General features: G+C 38.7%; 1 protein-coding gene across 1 annotated transcript in view; it reads right to left on the bottom strand.

The window, feature by feature from the left end:
* Nucleotides 1–325: 325 nt before the first annotated feature.
* Nucleotides 326–17,315, bottom strand: part of LOC139965737 (protein APCDD1-like) — a 33,697-nt gene continuing 16,707 nt past the window's right edge. The window contains exons 3-4 of the mRNA XM_071968404.1: nt 15,607–16,165; nt 326–2,375 (exon numbers count right to left, since the gene is read on the bottom strand). Of these exons, the coding sequence (XP_071824505.1) occupies nt 1,644–2,375; nt 15,607–16,165 (1,291 nt within the window). The 3' untranslated portion in view covers nt 326–1,643. The remainder of the gene's footprint in view (nt 2,376–15,606; nt 16,166–17,315) is intronic.

A 17,315-nucleotide genomic window follows, 5' to 3' on the forward strand; every position in this document is an offset into this window, starting at 1 on the left:
ACCCACACTTCTGGGTTGTGAGAACCCCCCCCCCCCCCCCGGCCATCACCTGACACGCCCCTCCATAATTATCTTCTTCCACATCAAACCATGGAGGCATAACATATATATGCAGTATTATTATGAAAACATACGAACATGAATACTTAATTAACCAGAACCTACGTATTTACACAACTAAAAAGGTGTTCATCATTATACCCAACGCTTATTTTACCAAATTGACCTGTGACGTCACTGTATGACGAAGGGATTTCGTTTCACATTTTCGGTCAAAATGCCTTTCATTTACTTGCTTGTTTGTTGTGTTTATTGCTTTCCCCCCCCCCCCCTTCTGTTTGTCATTAAATTTTAAGAGCATTTATTCAAAGACATGGCTCCCATTGTAATATAGAAAAGAATGTTCTCCGCTTTAATTTCGATTTCGTTTGTTTACATAGCTCTTCTCTTTTACAAATTCAAATCGAACAAAATTAACATATCACTGAAGTAAACAACCTTAATTTAGTATGATAAACGTGACTATGCAAGGAGGAACATTACGAGGACAAAAACAAAATCGAAACTATTTTCTCTTCATGTCTTTTATAGTCTAATTAACACTAATCGATACGGTTTTCGCTCGTATTTGTGAAAACAGCCGAAATACGAAGGCTTGCTATCCATGTTACCTGTTCCTGTAAATTCAACTAAAACATTACAATATGCAGCACAAAAAATAAAAGAAACACACACATTTAAAAAAAACGAACGTAGCAATAACATGTCACGTTAATTACATTATTGCTCTTCGAGTTCGACTTGAAGAATCGTTGATAGACTAGATCGTTATGTTCAAACTAGACATAATAGTTTACCTAATTGTTCAAGATGTTTAGGCAACATTTGACATTTCAGGAATAGAGATTGGTGTCGTAAACAAAAATAAAAGTACGATTAGGCCCTCTCTCCGGTGGCCTGTATCTGTTTATAGTATCTCACATAATAGACTCGTATATGTCTTTTTATAATTATTATTAATATTATTTTCTGTTTTGTATGAAGCGGAGAGGAGGGTTTCTTGGTAAGTGTCTCCATCGTTAATGATAACGATGATATCTAGTTATATATATACATATGTTGTAAGATCATTGAAAGATCTAGTCGAACCAACACCTGTTATCTTTCTCGTTGGATGTAAGTCACTACCGTACTTCGTATACCGTATACCAAAGTAACAAACTAGGCGGGAAATTATAAGTAACGTCTAAGATCGACAAAATGTAAAGAAATTTATTCATGAAACCCACATTCATCAAGTAATTGACAGTCGTTACACATATATACATGTGTTTGTATACATAAACAAACGTCAATCCAGATTCATTTGTCGTCGTGATTAATTAAAGTAGGCCAGCAAGTTACTGTTTGTAAGTATCTCTACTGTCATAGTGTGTTCATATTCATTGCCCGAGGCTTGTACCGTCTGCTTCATATTTCCATGGTTACGAAGTCGTTTCAGCTCGCAGTTCGTTGCCTTTTGAAAGACTCTAAAACTCTGTGAAGACAATGTTTACGTCATTGGTTAAGTATATAACCAAGTACACAGTGTCTATGTGGTCCCTTATTATGCATAATATGTCATGCCTCGCTTAATTAAAGCGTCACATGTTGACTACCAGTAGATAACACCAGAGGGAGCCTAACCAAGTCCACATACTGACAACACATATTGAACAACCGTTGTGGTTAGTATTGTTTTGTACACGTTGTCTGGGATCCTCTCCTTCACAATGTACCAATGGTTCTTGATATGCAGTCGGCCGTTTGTGTTCTTCATACTTGCCACTCCCGTCGCTAGGCATTTGACCTAAGAACATCACCAATCCATAGAGAGGGTCGACTTCTATTTTAACTAATTCGTACTCTGTCGAGGGTACTAAACTTCCTAATGACGTACATTCTGCCGTGTCGGTGACGTCATACGTTGGACCTAACTTCCAAGCTTTACCTGCACACACACCTTTGCTAAGCATGTTAAGAGTCCTTACCATATCTCTATGCTGTGGTGTCAATAGCATACCGAGGGAGTGTAAATTTACAATGGTGCCACCGGGGACATTTTTAGAAGGCTCTGGTTGAGAATGAGTACCTTTTAACGAAAGAGAATAAATTGGTGTTCGACAATTGGGATCACTGTAAAAATGGTAATGTGCTTCCCAAGTAGTATTTCCGAGAAAAATGAAATGACGAGTCAAAAAGTACATCGGACGAGCTTCACAGGTCAGACTCGCCCATTCTCCGTGGAGGGGTGCTGGAACAAACGCGGTCCGTTTCGGCAACACTGGAGGTTGACCCTCAGAACCCTTGTGTACTTCTTGGCAGATTTCGCAATCCTGAATGTAAGAAAAGGACAGAAAACTCGGACATTAAAATTGCGGTTTGAATGTCATAAAAAATCTCTCCATCCCAACAGATCATTCAAGTTCCTTTGCAAAGTATTGTAGGAAGTCTGTTGAGTTTCGCTTTCAATCAAAATGAGAGCAACATATAAACTGTTAACAAACTGTTTATCTATATATAAATGCTGAAGGGCCTGACATTTTCAATTCTGACGGGATCTTCTTCAGAGGCCAACCGAAAGGAAATCAGACCGAAGACGTACATTTGAGACAGATAGAATGCATATAGCTAACAGAGCTAAGAGTTAGCAATATGCTAAGAGCTAATAGAGTAAGGTGACCAGACGTCCCCGATTTTCGGGGACAGTCCCCGATTATACAGTGTGCTGTCCCCGATGAACAAGTGTCCCCGAAAATGTCCCCGATTCGTAAAAATGTTCAGGAATTTCGAAAATATCCCACATTTTTAGTAAAATAATTGTAAAAACAAAATTTAGTCAAGTGTGCAGTCGCAGAACGGAACTAACCAGTATTTCAGGTGGACCAGTGTAAAGTGCTAGATCGATCTAGCCTAGCACTCTTTCGTAAAGTAAGTAAATTTCATCTAAGAAAAAGCTACATTTTTGAAAATAAAATTGATTTTAATTAAAAGTGCTTCTAAATATCACCATTTTACATCAAAGCACCTTAGGCACTTGAAAATTTTCCAAAGGGGAGGGGGACACCACCTCCCCTTAGACCCCTCCCCCATATCAGTCACGCAATAAATGTCCCTGATTCCAGTCAGGTAAATATGGTCACCTTATAATAGAGGTAACAGATAGATGGCATAGAGCTAACAAGAGAAACAGCAATATTAGTGAGATCAAAGGGAGTGTTCAAATGGAGTGAACTCAAAATGAATGGGTTTCACTTTTCATAAAAGAAAAGGAGCAAAAAGAAGCAAAAAGTAGAAGATAATTCAAAACAGGTTCAATTCTTAATGCTAAATTAGGCTAGGCTTTGTAGGCTACAACTGCTGTTAAGTATAGTAGGTCCGTAAACTCAATGTCAAGGTTACGTTTGGAAAGACTTTCTCAACCGAATTTGAAAATCTACTTTGATTATGGTATAAATAGTACGATTCTCCTATATTCTCCTTTATGTGCGCTGAGAGCGTAAACAGCCGATTTTCGTCATCAAGATTGGCCCGGAATATAGGCCTATATTAGAATCCCCCAATATGATCACTCCTGCAGTTCAAAACGTTCACAATGTTACTGTCATCGGCCCTCAGTATATTTTCACTCACAGAGCTGTTCGAGTGTCTATACAATAATCGTTATTAACGCTTGAGGATAGTATGGAAGATGAAGAATATAGACGTATGACAACCATAGAATTTTTATGCAACGTTGAATTGGGAACCGTTACCGGTGATCATTCGTAGATCTGATAGATCGTGGTGTCGCATCTTGATTTACTGTATTTTCGATCGATAATTTCATATTTTCGCTTACTTAGACGAGTAGCCCCCCCCCCTCCCACCCCTTACAAAACACTCAGAATTGTTAGATATATGTATTGGTGATTTGACTCATATTCATGTCAACAGCAAACTCCATAGGTCTATATAATATATTTGTCTTGAGCCAAAAACTGTAACGCAATGTTATGTCATTTTTTGGGCGCACATACCGCCATGGTTAAACTGTTCACAATACAGCTGATTATGGTTTCCATGACAACATCTTCGCAATGGAGCAAAAACATGTTAAAATTTGTTTGTTACATTAAATATCACAACAAATGTTTACAAACACGAGAAAGTTTTCCCTGTTGTATTTCAAAGTAAATATGCTAGACTTATAGTTTAATATATCCAATGTGTACATACAGAAATAGATTACAACACTACAACATGTATTTGGCAATTTTACATTGATATGTGTAACTTCCTACATATCAGGGTTTCCCTAACTGGGGTGCATGAACCCCAGGGGGTGCGTGAGTCCATCCCAGGGGGTCATGAGACGTTTCTGAAAGTTAAAACTAGTGTACTTTTTGTTGAACTAAAATCTGATATATCATACAATTTAGTAATGTACAAAAGTCATACCTATCGATTAACTCTTTTCGCGCCATACGCATATGTTGCCATAGTAGTACAGTACCGTGCATGTGATAAATAACTGAATAATGAAACAGGCCGCATGACTTTGGTGAAGTTGGTGTACGCATGACAGTACGTCGTGAAGATAAATAGCCGAGAAAGTAACTGAAAGGTTGGCCAAATTAATTATTATTATTATTTTGGAACTTCCAGATGACCTCCATTTTGCCAAATACAAAGCAAAGTTAGCATAAATTCATGCTTGAAAAGGATATAATGACTCAGAGCGTGTCTCGAAAAGTTGGGGGTTCGTGGACAACTCTGACATCCACAGGGGGTGCATGGGGGGGGGGGATAAAGTTAGGGAAACCCTGTTCTATTTGGTAGATTTAGGCATTGTTGTTCGAAAGAAATCTCAAAATAAATAAGCAGAAATATCTCGTTTCTTCATCTCATTACAGTAGTCAACAGCTTCAAACGTTTAAATCAAATCTATAATTCAACTGAATTTAAATCTTGCAAATAGAGACAACACGGTAGCATTTTAAGAAATAGGCTATAGGGCTAAGAAATTATTTCATGTAGGCCTTTACTCCTTTGCAATTATTTTACAATCTTACGCTAACACCCATGTATAACGCGCGGCCGAGTGGATGAGACATAGTTGACACACTTTTGACATTAATTGCTGTGTGATATACATGTATTGATAGGCATCTGGCAATCTTGGCTGTTATTGATTCAATATTATTCATTCATCTCCTTTCCATGAATTGGTGTCTACCAAAGCGTGTTTTAACAGCAATCATTATAGAGACGAAACTTCCATTAATGCATGGGAAACTGCATGCTCTCATTGCAGTAAGACATACAATATTCCATTTAATGGGATACTGCATGCTCTCAGTGCAGTAAGATAAGATAAGATAAGTAAAACTTTATTGATCCCAAAGGGAAATTCAGGCACTCGCTCATAAAACAATGAAAAAGTTACAAAAATAGATGTGTATATTGTACAATAAGACAGTAAGAATAATAAAAAAGTTAATATATGAAAGTCAACGTAACAAAACCTCATTGAAAAGCTTAATTGCACGGGGTATGAAAGAATCTCTGTATCTATTGGTTTTGAGACACGGAAGTCTCAACCTGCCACTGCTTCTGGACATCTGACTATTATGAAGTAGCTCATAGAGGGGGTGGGTATGGTCCTCCCATACCGCGTCCAGTTTGGACTCGAGAAGGCTGTGGTAGACCGAGTCAATGGAAGGCAAGGGTTCCCCGACTACTCTCTCTGCTTTCTTAATGATGCTGTTAATACGATCTATTTCATGTTTGTTTACATTCCCACCCCAGCAAATCAAGCAAGAACGCCAAACCCCGCTAATGGTACAATTATAAAACATTTCAAGGATGTCATGACGAACATCAAAATTCGACATCTTACGGAGGCTGTACAATCTCGAATTCAACTTTTTAACTAATATATCAATATGATCTCCCCATGCCAAATGATCATTCAGCACTACTCCAAGATACTTATATGACGTAACACGATCAACTACACTTCCTTTGACAACAACAGGGGTGGAGGATTAGTATTGTGAGACATAAAATATTCCATTTAATGGGATACTCTGTGCCCTCAGTGTAGTAAGACATATAATATTCCATTTAATGGATACTCCATGCTCTCAGTGCAGTAAGACATATAATATTCCATTTAATGGGATACTCCATGCTCTCAGTGCAGTAAGACATACGATATTCCATTTAATGGGATACTCCATGCTCTCAGTGCAGTAAGGTAATATTCCATTTAATAGGATACTCCATGTTCTCAGTGTAGTAAGACAGATACTATTCCATTAATATATAGGATACTCCATGCTCTCAGTGCAGTAAGACACATAATATTCCATTTAATGAGATACTCCATGCTCTCAGTGCAGTAAGATAATATTCCATTTAATGGGATACTCCATGCTCTCAGTGCAGTAAGATAATATTCCATTTAATGGGATACTCCATGCTCTCAGTGCAGTAAGACATATAATATTCCATTTAATGGGATACTCCATGCTCTCAGTGCAGTAAGACACATAATATTCCATTTAATGGGATACTCCATGCTCTCAGTGCAGTAAGACATATAATATTCGATTTAATGGGATACTCCATGCTCTCAGTGTAGTAAGACAGATAATATTCGATTTAATGGGATACTCCATGCTCTCAGTGTAGTAAGACAGATAATATTCCATTTAATGGGATACTCCATGCCCTCAGTGCAGTGAGACATATAATATTCCATTAATGGGATACTCCATACTCTCAGTGCAGTAAGACATATAATATTCCATTAATGGGATACTCCATGCTCTCAGTGCAGTAAGACACATACTGTTCCATTTAATGGGATACTCCATGCTCTCAGTGCAGTAAGACACATAATATTCCATTTAATGGGATACTCCATGCTCTCAGTGCAGTAAGACACATACTGTTCCATTTAATGGGATACTCCATGCTCTCAGTGCAGTAAGACATATAATATTCCATTAATGGGATACTCCATGCTCTCAGTGCAGTAAGACACATACTGTTCCATTTAATGGGATACTCCATGCTCTCAGTGCAGTAAGACACATAATATTCCATTTAATGGGATACTCCATGCTCTCAGTGCAGTAAGACACATACTGTTCCATTTAATGGGATACTCCATGCTCTCAGTGCAGTAAGACACATAATATTCCATTTAATGGGATACTCCATACTCTCATATAATATTCCGGATATTACATGCTCTCTGTGAGGTAAGACAGACAACAGTCCATTGAATGGGAAGTACTGCATGATCTCAGTGCAGTAAGACATATAATATTACACATTGTAATTGAAATTGTACATACACATCATATATTAAAAGATTACATGGCCAGTCGATTTGTTCCCTTTATTTTTGTAGTCTGCCATTTTCTTTAAATTCGGTTTTCAATCAAGCTATAATAACATCTCGAGAGCGGTGTCTCTCCAATCGTAATCCAAGCATCAGATATATGAGAAAGAGGCAGAATGAGATGGAGACCAATGTGTGATGCCTGCGGCTAAATATGATGCTCATTAAGAGTAAGAAGCACTCAATAGTTCACCTATATGACGAGAGAATATTATTTCATTCTCTCTTCTTTTTTTTCTTTCTTTCTATCTCAGGTTGCTTGGTTTTGCTACCAGACATTCAAACGCTTAATGCTTGTACCCCTGCGGCTGATTTTTACTTATAAGTATAAAGAGAAGTAAAACCGCATCATGAAAATTAAAGAGAATAATAAAAAAAAAAAGCTACAGCAGATGAAGGAACGCAAAAATAGTAGGTAATATATTGAAGGCGAAATGAAATTGAATACAAATCACTATTTCCTATACTTGTATATAGGACTATATACAGTATTCAGATTCATGTTATGAAGAAAAGTACATTGCGTCATGTTGGGACATTGTGCATGTTGTAATGTAGAAGAGCATGCAGTCACATTCAACTGTCTAGCCAACCTATCGGGATATTATATATATATATATATATATATATATATATATATATATATATATATATATATTATTGTACCAACAGAAAGTAATCCCTTACATAAAAACGTGTAAGGGATTACATATTATGTAAGTTAGGGTGATCGGGTGAGGAAAGTATATGTTCCTCTTGCCTCTAATATAGGCTAGAACAAGGAGAAGGATCATCTCTTCGACCCACCCGGAAAGCCCCTGCAATTACAGAATTACTGACTTCCATTGATCAAGTCAATTTTAATCCACCCAGATCCTTTTAATTTCTTTGGGGAGTATAAAGTAGTCACAGTGAGGGCTTGCCAAATGTGTATAATCCATCGTTTTTGCCTGAAAGCATTGATCAAAATTCATGTCTGAAGTTTAATATCCTTGGTCATGAATAGTGCTTCAGTCTACTGATTCTCCATACAGCTGCTATAATTTCATTAAAGGATTAAATGATTTGCCTTTACTCTTGGCTGCCTATAGCCGGTAGGTATGTAAGCAGGGAATACGCACGATCAGGGGGTGTGCTATGGCGGTAAATCTTTTAAGGCAAATTTTAATTTTAAAATCTATAGCCTACCACAAATGCATTTTCTCCAGTTAAGTGAAGCATGAATCGTAATAAAAAAAATCGCCATTTTCCGCCCCGATGAATCGTCGAGATGTAGAGGAAGTTAAGCTCGGGGCAGCCTAAGGAGTTGCGCGAGTTTGGAGTTCAACGTTCGGTGAAAAAGCATCACTCCCGTTGGTATAAACCTTGATAAGCGTATACAGAGAAGGCGATGCATATAGCTATAGGCTGAAACAGCTAGCCAGCCTCTTCAATGAAGAACTGGCCTCTCATATATATATTTGCATTTCTCTAAACAACAAGGAACGCGAGTTTGAAAAAACAAAACTTAAAACTAAAAAACAAAACAATTCCTTGCGTATATAATAATGGACTATGGCGTCTTTGTATCTGGAGTTCCCACAAGGGTTCTTCACGGGTACTGATGTTAGTCATAGAAATCCGGAATGAGTCAACATTGTAGAGAGGGAGGGAGCTAATATAACTTAACGTAGCTTACGTGAGTTTCATGGCAATTTTGACAAACCTGCAGAAGACACTAGAAATAGGATTACTACTTGATCACACGTGGACAGCCTCATAAGTTTTGTTATCTTCTCATATAAGAAGGTTAATGAGGTGATAATTAATGAATGGGTTCGATCCCCAACATGACGTCACCGCACTATTTTTTTTAATATTATTAATATATAATGCATGTAAAAGTCACACTACAACATTACAATTTTTCGACATCTGCTCCCTTCAAAATAGAAATGACATAACTTAATTAACTCTATTTAATTTACTAATGACCTGCATTGTTTAATTTTACGAGAACCACATTTAACCGTTGTTTCACGATGAGACCAGATCCATATATTAAATCTGTCTGCCATTTAGGCTATACTAGTGTCGCCGCATTGCCATAACATGATAATAATAATAATAATAATAATAATGAGGTGTAATCTATTAAGGTGTATTACATCTATATAAGTAACCTACTATAATCATGAAATAATTACGTATAATGTAGCCTACTGAAAGTGTTCTAATGAAATGGATAACATCGTATTGAGTGAACACAGTACAATAGCATTACGTGTAAATTGATCGTCGGTAATCAATCCCACGAGTTTTGATTTCTGTCGTCAATCTTCGGTTTGCCTTGAGTATTTATATCGATCACTTTGACGTATTATTATCATAGTAAGCTTCTCCGATGTCCTAAATTAACCTTAGGTAGAGACTACTACCTCTAGTTCGATCGGTCTTACCCTACAGTGACCTGTAGTGTACAGTTCATACAGTAGTATGGAAGAAAGTTTAATTAATCACAGCCTGCAGAACCCGGACACCTTCTTTTTTCTTCAATTATAGACCTATACGTGTATAGTGTGAGTTTGGATCAACGATCGTCGAGTTGTACTGTACCGGTATACTCATGGGATGATAACCATAGGACTTAGGGATGTCAAAGGTCACTTGAAAATAACACCATAAATTTAAAAAAAAAACATTGCGAAATAGTGGCATATGTAAATGTTTATGCCCACGTTTGAGTTTGCTATGGAAATATTTGATTTCACTTTTTGCGGGAGAATTGATTTTAAATTGTCTTTATTATCCGAGTCCTATCCTAAGTTAAGCAAACAACATATTTCAGTGTCCTTGTGCATATCTGTATGGATTATGCATAATTAGTTCATTTGCATACGGTATCGACGTTTTATGACTTTATATGTAGTATTAATGACTTCGTTACCTTCAGAATAAGATCATGCGAAGGATGAATGAATGAACGGACGCATGCATGCATGCATTAATGAATGGATGAATTAATGGACGGATGAATGAATTAACGGACGGATGAATTGGCGGATGAATGAATGTATCAGAAAAATATGTATGTATATGTACGGACGGACGGACGGACTGGCGGGCGGGCGGATGGATGGATGGATGGACGGACGGACGGACGGACGGACGGACGGACGGACGGACGGACGGACGGACGGACGGACGGACGGACGGACGGACGGACGGACGGACGGACGGACGGACGGACGGACGGACGGACGGACGGACGGACGGACGGACGGACGGACGGACGGACGGACGGACGGACGGACGGACGGACGGACGGACGGACGGACGGACGGACGGATGGACGGATGGACGGATGGACGGATGGACGGATGGACGGATGGACGGATGGACGGATGGACGGATGGACGGATGGACGGATGGACGGATGGACGGATGGACGGATGGACGGATGGATGGATGGATGGATGGATGGATGGATGGATGGATGGATGGATGGATGGATGGATGGATGGATGGATGGATGGATGGATGGATGGATGGATGGATGGATGGATGGATGGATAAGTCTGGGATTTTGTCCATGAATTATTATGAAAATTGCCACCAGTCTTTTTATAAGGAAATTCATAATGCCGATTAACGATCAACAACAATTATGAATAAAATTCAGACCAACTGTAATTACTCACGTATTCACACCTCTAATTGATATTAGAATGATCTATACACTCTAGTAGGTACCCCCGGCTTATTCTCTCGAATCCTCGTAGAAAACATCAATAGCATAAAAATCTTTGCCTTAAGATAAACGGAAGATTCGTGCTGTAGCATCAGTGGAATGTAAAAAACAGTCTCAGTCTCTATTTTATTCTCTCTTTACTCTCGAGTCACGCAGCTTGGAAAATTACTGTGCAATTAAACCATATAATGGTTACTTCAATGATCATAACCCAACGACTTTAGATTAATTAATTGGCTGGGGCATCACTTAAAGAAACCTCTAGATGAGACAGTGTTTGGAACCACTTCAAGAGTGCAAGTGCACATCTACCTTACTCAAACAAACGTCACTGGACACAAACTTAACCTTATACTTTCGGACTCCGTCTATTTGAATGTTCTCATTTCCCTCGATGGCATTTCCGAACACATTTACTAAAGTTCCCTGCAGCTGCCTGGTTTCACGCATGTCAAATACGCGCCATTTTTCTTTTCCAGAAGTGCCCCTCTCAGTAGAGTAGAAACTATAAGGTAATTAGCTCTTACAAGAAATAAAACTAGAAGCTGACAACTCCCACGAGTGCACACGCGACGTCTCAGAGCGTTTGCCCGGGAAAATTGGTTTCCTTCATGCGTAAATTATGGGGCCAGTTATTAAAAGCAAATAGTGTATTTTATTTACGTATTCATTTATAATGCCGCTATACATAACAGCCTCGGTGCAGTGCTTTATAAGAGATTGCAATAGCAGCTTGCATCGGAATATAAACCATAGCTTTTGACTACAGTCAGTCTAGACAATATGGAAGACGAACGCCATTTTGTTTCTGCTTCCGACTCAGCCGCGAGAGAAAAATCAGATTGGTGTAACTGAATGCTATTTCCCATTACGGAGTTCGAAGACGGTATTCTTGACTTGTAAACCGTTCCAATAGGTTTTCGCAATCACGACCCCTCCACTAGATATTTCGAAAACAACTTTTAAGTTAAAGGGCCATGATCAAATGCATCAGATGATCAGTAACATCGAGAGGGCACTCTTCATATTGACATACCGTATCACTGTTTCAATAACAGCTATCCGGTAGTAGTGTGCATCATAATTTTATAAAATAATTTTAAAAAAGCGCCGGTATATTTTTCTCATGACGTTTTGAAAGTTGCGGAAGACGATTTGATGATAGGAAAGCAACAAAATCTCAATGCCTGCCAGTCAAGCCTAGATAACCCAACCACAGTGGGTCCAGGACGAATGTTCTCAAATATTTGTCCTTGTGCCATCGTCTGGGTAGAGGCGCCGAGGGCCAGTTCGGGCCATCGGGGAGCATTATGTTTAAACCCTCTGTTAACACACTTCATATTTTATCCCATATTTTCCTGGCTCCCCTACTTGACCCCGGTCCCAGGGAAATAGCTCCCTGGCGCCCTCTCTCGACATGCCTGTTTTTTTCAGGGGATCCTAATTCAAATTTCCAAAAGGCTATATATATATATGGTCTTTTGGGGCATATAGTGAGTACGTATTCTCATTTTGATCCCCTTCGCTTGTCTATATATGTTTTGTTTTTTTCTCAATACGATATCCATTACAGGCCTTACGCACAAAATGAATCTTGTCATGTTCAGTCTTCCTGCCAGACTATCGCATTGGTTGGTGTTCCTTTAACAGTAAACAATGCCACGTTCCTAACACCCCGTATCGATGTTTTAATGGTACATCACACACGTGAAGGCCATAGCTAACGCCTTTGCGCGCATCAATTAAGGATGTAACCAGATTATTGATGGTTAGGCTGTTTGTAGATAGCCTAGCTTTATAATAACAGGTACATTTCCAATGACAACTATTTCCCTAAGGATGCCATTAAACTAAACCAGGAGAATGTCGACAGCGATTTTATCTAAGTTCTAACAACTACGTCAACAACTAACACGTATACTTGGCAACCGCCTACAAGTTTCTATCACAAAATATCACGATTCCTTCTTAACTTATAGTTAAATATTTCAGGTCCATCAATAAATCGTGAAGATCCAGCAAGATCTTGTGATTCCATGTAGACTACATTCTAAGCTCCCGCAGATTTCAACGCTCCATGCTACAAGAGTTGAAAGCCGGACTTTGCCCCACCCTCATGAGGGGGGTGGGGGATAGACTGGTAGTTTGCGCGAAAATGGAGTTAACTCGAAAATCGAAATCTGCTCAGCATCCTTTCAAGTGGACACAAGTGGGCGAGTTTTATGTCTTTTGCTGCACAACAATTCAAATGTTGGATTCAAGTTGTGTTACGGAATGCACCTAGGATCCATTTGTTGAAAATGTTTTTAGGTAACTTGGTCTCATCTAATAATAGTCTACTGCTACTCGATGTTTGTGCTTACCCCCCCCCCCCCTTCCCCCATATTAACCTCTGGAACTGTCAGATCGAGCATTATAATATATATATATATATTCATATACATATAAATGTACTGAATTATAATAATGTATCAAACCATGCTCACATTGGAGAGTGAATCTTACAAGACAATCCAGCTCACTAATATACAACCAGACATCGTCATGCGAACATAAAACTATTTCGTTTCAACCTACTTCTATATATGTTCTCCAATCTTCTTCTTCTTCTGATTTTTTTTTTGGTTTGTGAGACAGGAATCCCCCGTACTGTAATCGAAATCCACAGCCGGTGACTTTAGTCTTTCCCTGGAGTAATAACAGCCAGTGATTGATTCGGGGGAAATTAATCCGTTAGGCAAAGCGTTTAATCATTATTTCCTACGTTGATTTTTCATTTACATCTTCACGTGTTGAATCTCGAACCCAAGCCAGTATGGCTTTGATTTCTCGGCCGATCTGAGTTTGCCCACTAACTGTATGATATCATTCCCTTGGTATTCTAGAAACGACCGAATGTCGCCGGTTCGTGTTTGGGCATGGAATCGGGGTATAAATGACTAATATATACATAAAAGAAAACTGTACATATCTACACGTGAAGGTAACTATGTTATTATACGTATAACATATATATGTATATATATATATGTATATGTATATATATATATATATATATAGATAGATATATATAGATATATAACTATCTATATATATATATATATATATACACATATATATATATATATATATATATATATAGATATATATATAGATATATAACTATCTATATATATATATATATATATATATATACACACATATATATATATACACACATATATATATATACACACACACATATATATATATAGCGCCCGGTAGCATCTAATAATCTAATACCACGCAAAATTCATAAGAGCAAACACAATTGTGAAAGAATTGCAAATTTGAGCTATTCAGCTGTTACGGTATATGATGATAGCAATCTCGGACTTTGTCCAAAATTTGCGAGATTTTATCTGATTCTGTGCAATTTGACGCTTTATAAAATATACATCAAACTTATGGAGATGTTTGGTTTAATCAGAACGGTAAGGAAAAGCCCACCACGCCCCATAATTTATGTCGGGCCCAGGGCCCACAAGAGTAGTAAACTCCCAAACTAGTTGGAACATATTCTGATTGATATAGGGCTATACTTGGAAAATGGTCACATTGCTTAGCTTATTTGACATTTGTTTGGCGTTCGATGTTAGACTGAGGAAAGGAAAATATTTTTTATGCACGAGTGTCAATGTGAAATCGTCGTGATTATTATAACCATGTCGCCAGTGTTATGACGATTTATTAAACCTTCCCTGATTCACGTGATACGGGAGCGAAATAAGTTGAAAGTCATATGTACCCTTGACGATTTATGATGCCGGATATGACGTCGTGACGGATATGACGTCGCACAAATTCACCGACAACAACGAGAAACGTTATGGCATGTATATAACTGCATATCGTGATGCGACCCGGAGGTATTACACGCATTTTTTCTATTACAGTGGAATGGTTTTAATCCCAAGATTACCATCAGATCAGTATACACAAAATCAGACAATCATAACGTTAACTCCCCACGGACCTCTATAGAACAGAACAATAATTCCACTAAAATGTGACAACTTTTCCCTCGGGCATGAACGGTGTTAAATTTGAACCCGATGGTGGCCCACATAATTATAGGCTACCGAGCGAGAAAGCGAAGAGAAAGGATCGGCTGTACAATTCAGTGGATTTTATACGACACAGAAGTGTACGATATAGATTTCAATGTCAACTGTCTTCTCTCGAATTGCTGGGAATGGCGAATAATGATTCATAAGACAGGGTGGGCGAGGAGTGGGGTGGAGTTAGTGGGTGGGGAGGGATTTGGCGGTGGAAGGGTAATCGAGGATTAGAAGAGGGTAACAGGCATTGGTGGGGGTGGTGGTCGGAAGAGGGTACATCGGAACCACACAGGCCTCATTGACAGTCTTAGTAAATGTTGCTGTATTATCGAACATCTCACCTTATCGTTTTCCACGTGTTTTCTCAAAGGGGTCTGAAACGTCTTTGGACGATACGTGTTTCTTGATTTGACGTCACTGTGTACGTCTCCTAGCAACAACTCAGTCCATTCGAGCCTCTTGCCTTCATCTGATCGTCTAGACATGGTCTGTTGACGAATTAACTGCAGCTCATGCAATGAAAGCCCTATATCCGCTGCGCAATCCACTAAGTGTTTACCGTGCACTAGATTTAAAATATGAACCCTATCATTGGGTTGAAATTGATCGCTAGCTCCAATTTCTTTCAGACAGGTTGAATTTAATGCGCTACGAAGACGATCAGCTGATTCTAAATTGAATGAAATCATGGATATTCTGTCCAGGTCGTAATCTGCATGAGTTGCTCCAACATCAGCTAGAGAGGCATCTCTGAGATGAACTTGGCCTCGGATTCTCAGAGAGTAAGATGGCTGCTCGCAGTGATGATCAGAATAGTAGAACTGAAGAAGCAGGAAGGAGAGGTCAGAGTTGAATCTGTACTTCCGGGTTACAAACTCTGGTCCAGAACGAACTTCGCAGCTGTGTGGATGGAAACAAAATGAAAGAAAGATTACAACATTGTATTAAAGACGATCAGCATTGATTAATTGATCTGTATGTACAAACCGTTGTCAACGTCATATATATATATATAGGGAACCCGAGAAGGCCATACGAGGGTAGGGTAAACAAATGGAACAGGGCCAGGAAATGACAACGGGTCCCTCAATAGCTATATGTGCTCATTGATTAAATGAAAGGAATGTCTCCACGACACTAAGCAGAAATGGACTAGGAGGAAAATGGTATATACTTGACTCGTTTAATCAATACTACCGAATTAATAAGAGAAAATTCTTAATCGTCTCATTTGCTCTTATGTCTTTTGTTTATAATAGGTTTGATGCGAACGAGAATCGAAATTTGACGTTGATAAAAGGGACACATTATATGTGCATCGAGAGAGTCAAAGAACAATATATTTTCTTTTGATATGAATAAGTACAAACAGCATCACCGGCATAATCCACTAAGGATATGAGAAGTGATCCTTGACGGGAGAATATGGGGTCAAAGGACTAATGAATACTCCTCCGCAATATCTCTCTAGTTCCACTCAGCCTGTAGCATTCCCGATACACACTCACGTCTCCTCTGCAGGTCAACTCATATGCAAAGTCACGTACGCGTTAGATAGTACACTTACGCGTGCACGTTATTTTATATAACTATATCCCGTGAATGAAGCGTTCTCAGTTTCCTGTGTATAACGCCTTCAAAACAGGCTCATCGATAGAGAAACAGTGACAGGACATGGACACGCACCTCCTCAGCCACCCGGTCCCACCCCTATCATCTGTCCCCTTGCAAGGTTTAGCTTCAAAGTCCTCAACTTGGAAGGACAATATTTGGATAACGAATCCTATCCACAGTGGAGAAGAAGATAACTAGCTTGTATTCGGATTCCATACTGGTCACATGAATTCAGACTCTATGTGTTATGATATGTGACATCAGTCACCATCGGTTCCTTCTACGCCCCTTATATATTTTCATACTGAAATTTGAATCAGTTGAATAATTGTACTAATAATAAATAGTTGTAAATCACGTCAAGTTGTCTTCCTTTCCAGTTTTTGAGCAAGTGTAAGTCGCTATAGTTTTCAAAGGTTCCGACAGTGTAAATTTA

Source organism: Apostichopus japonicus, chromosome 3 (genome assembly GCF_037975245.1).
Source record: "Apostichopus japonicus isolate 1M-3 chromosome 3, ASM3797524v1, whole genome shotgun sequence".
NCBI classification, from domain to species: domain Eukaryota; kingdom Metazoa; phylum Echinodermata; class Holothuroidea; order Aspidochirotida; family Stichopodidae; genus Apostichopus; species Apostichopus japonicus.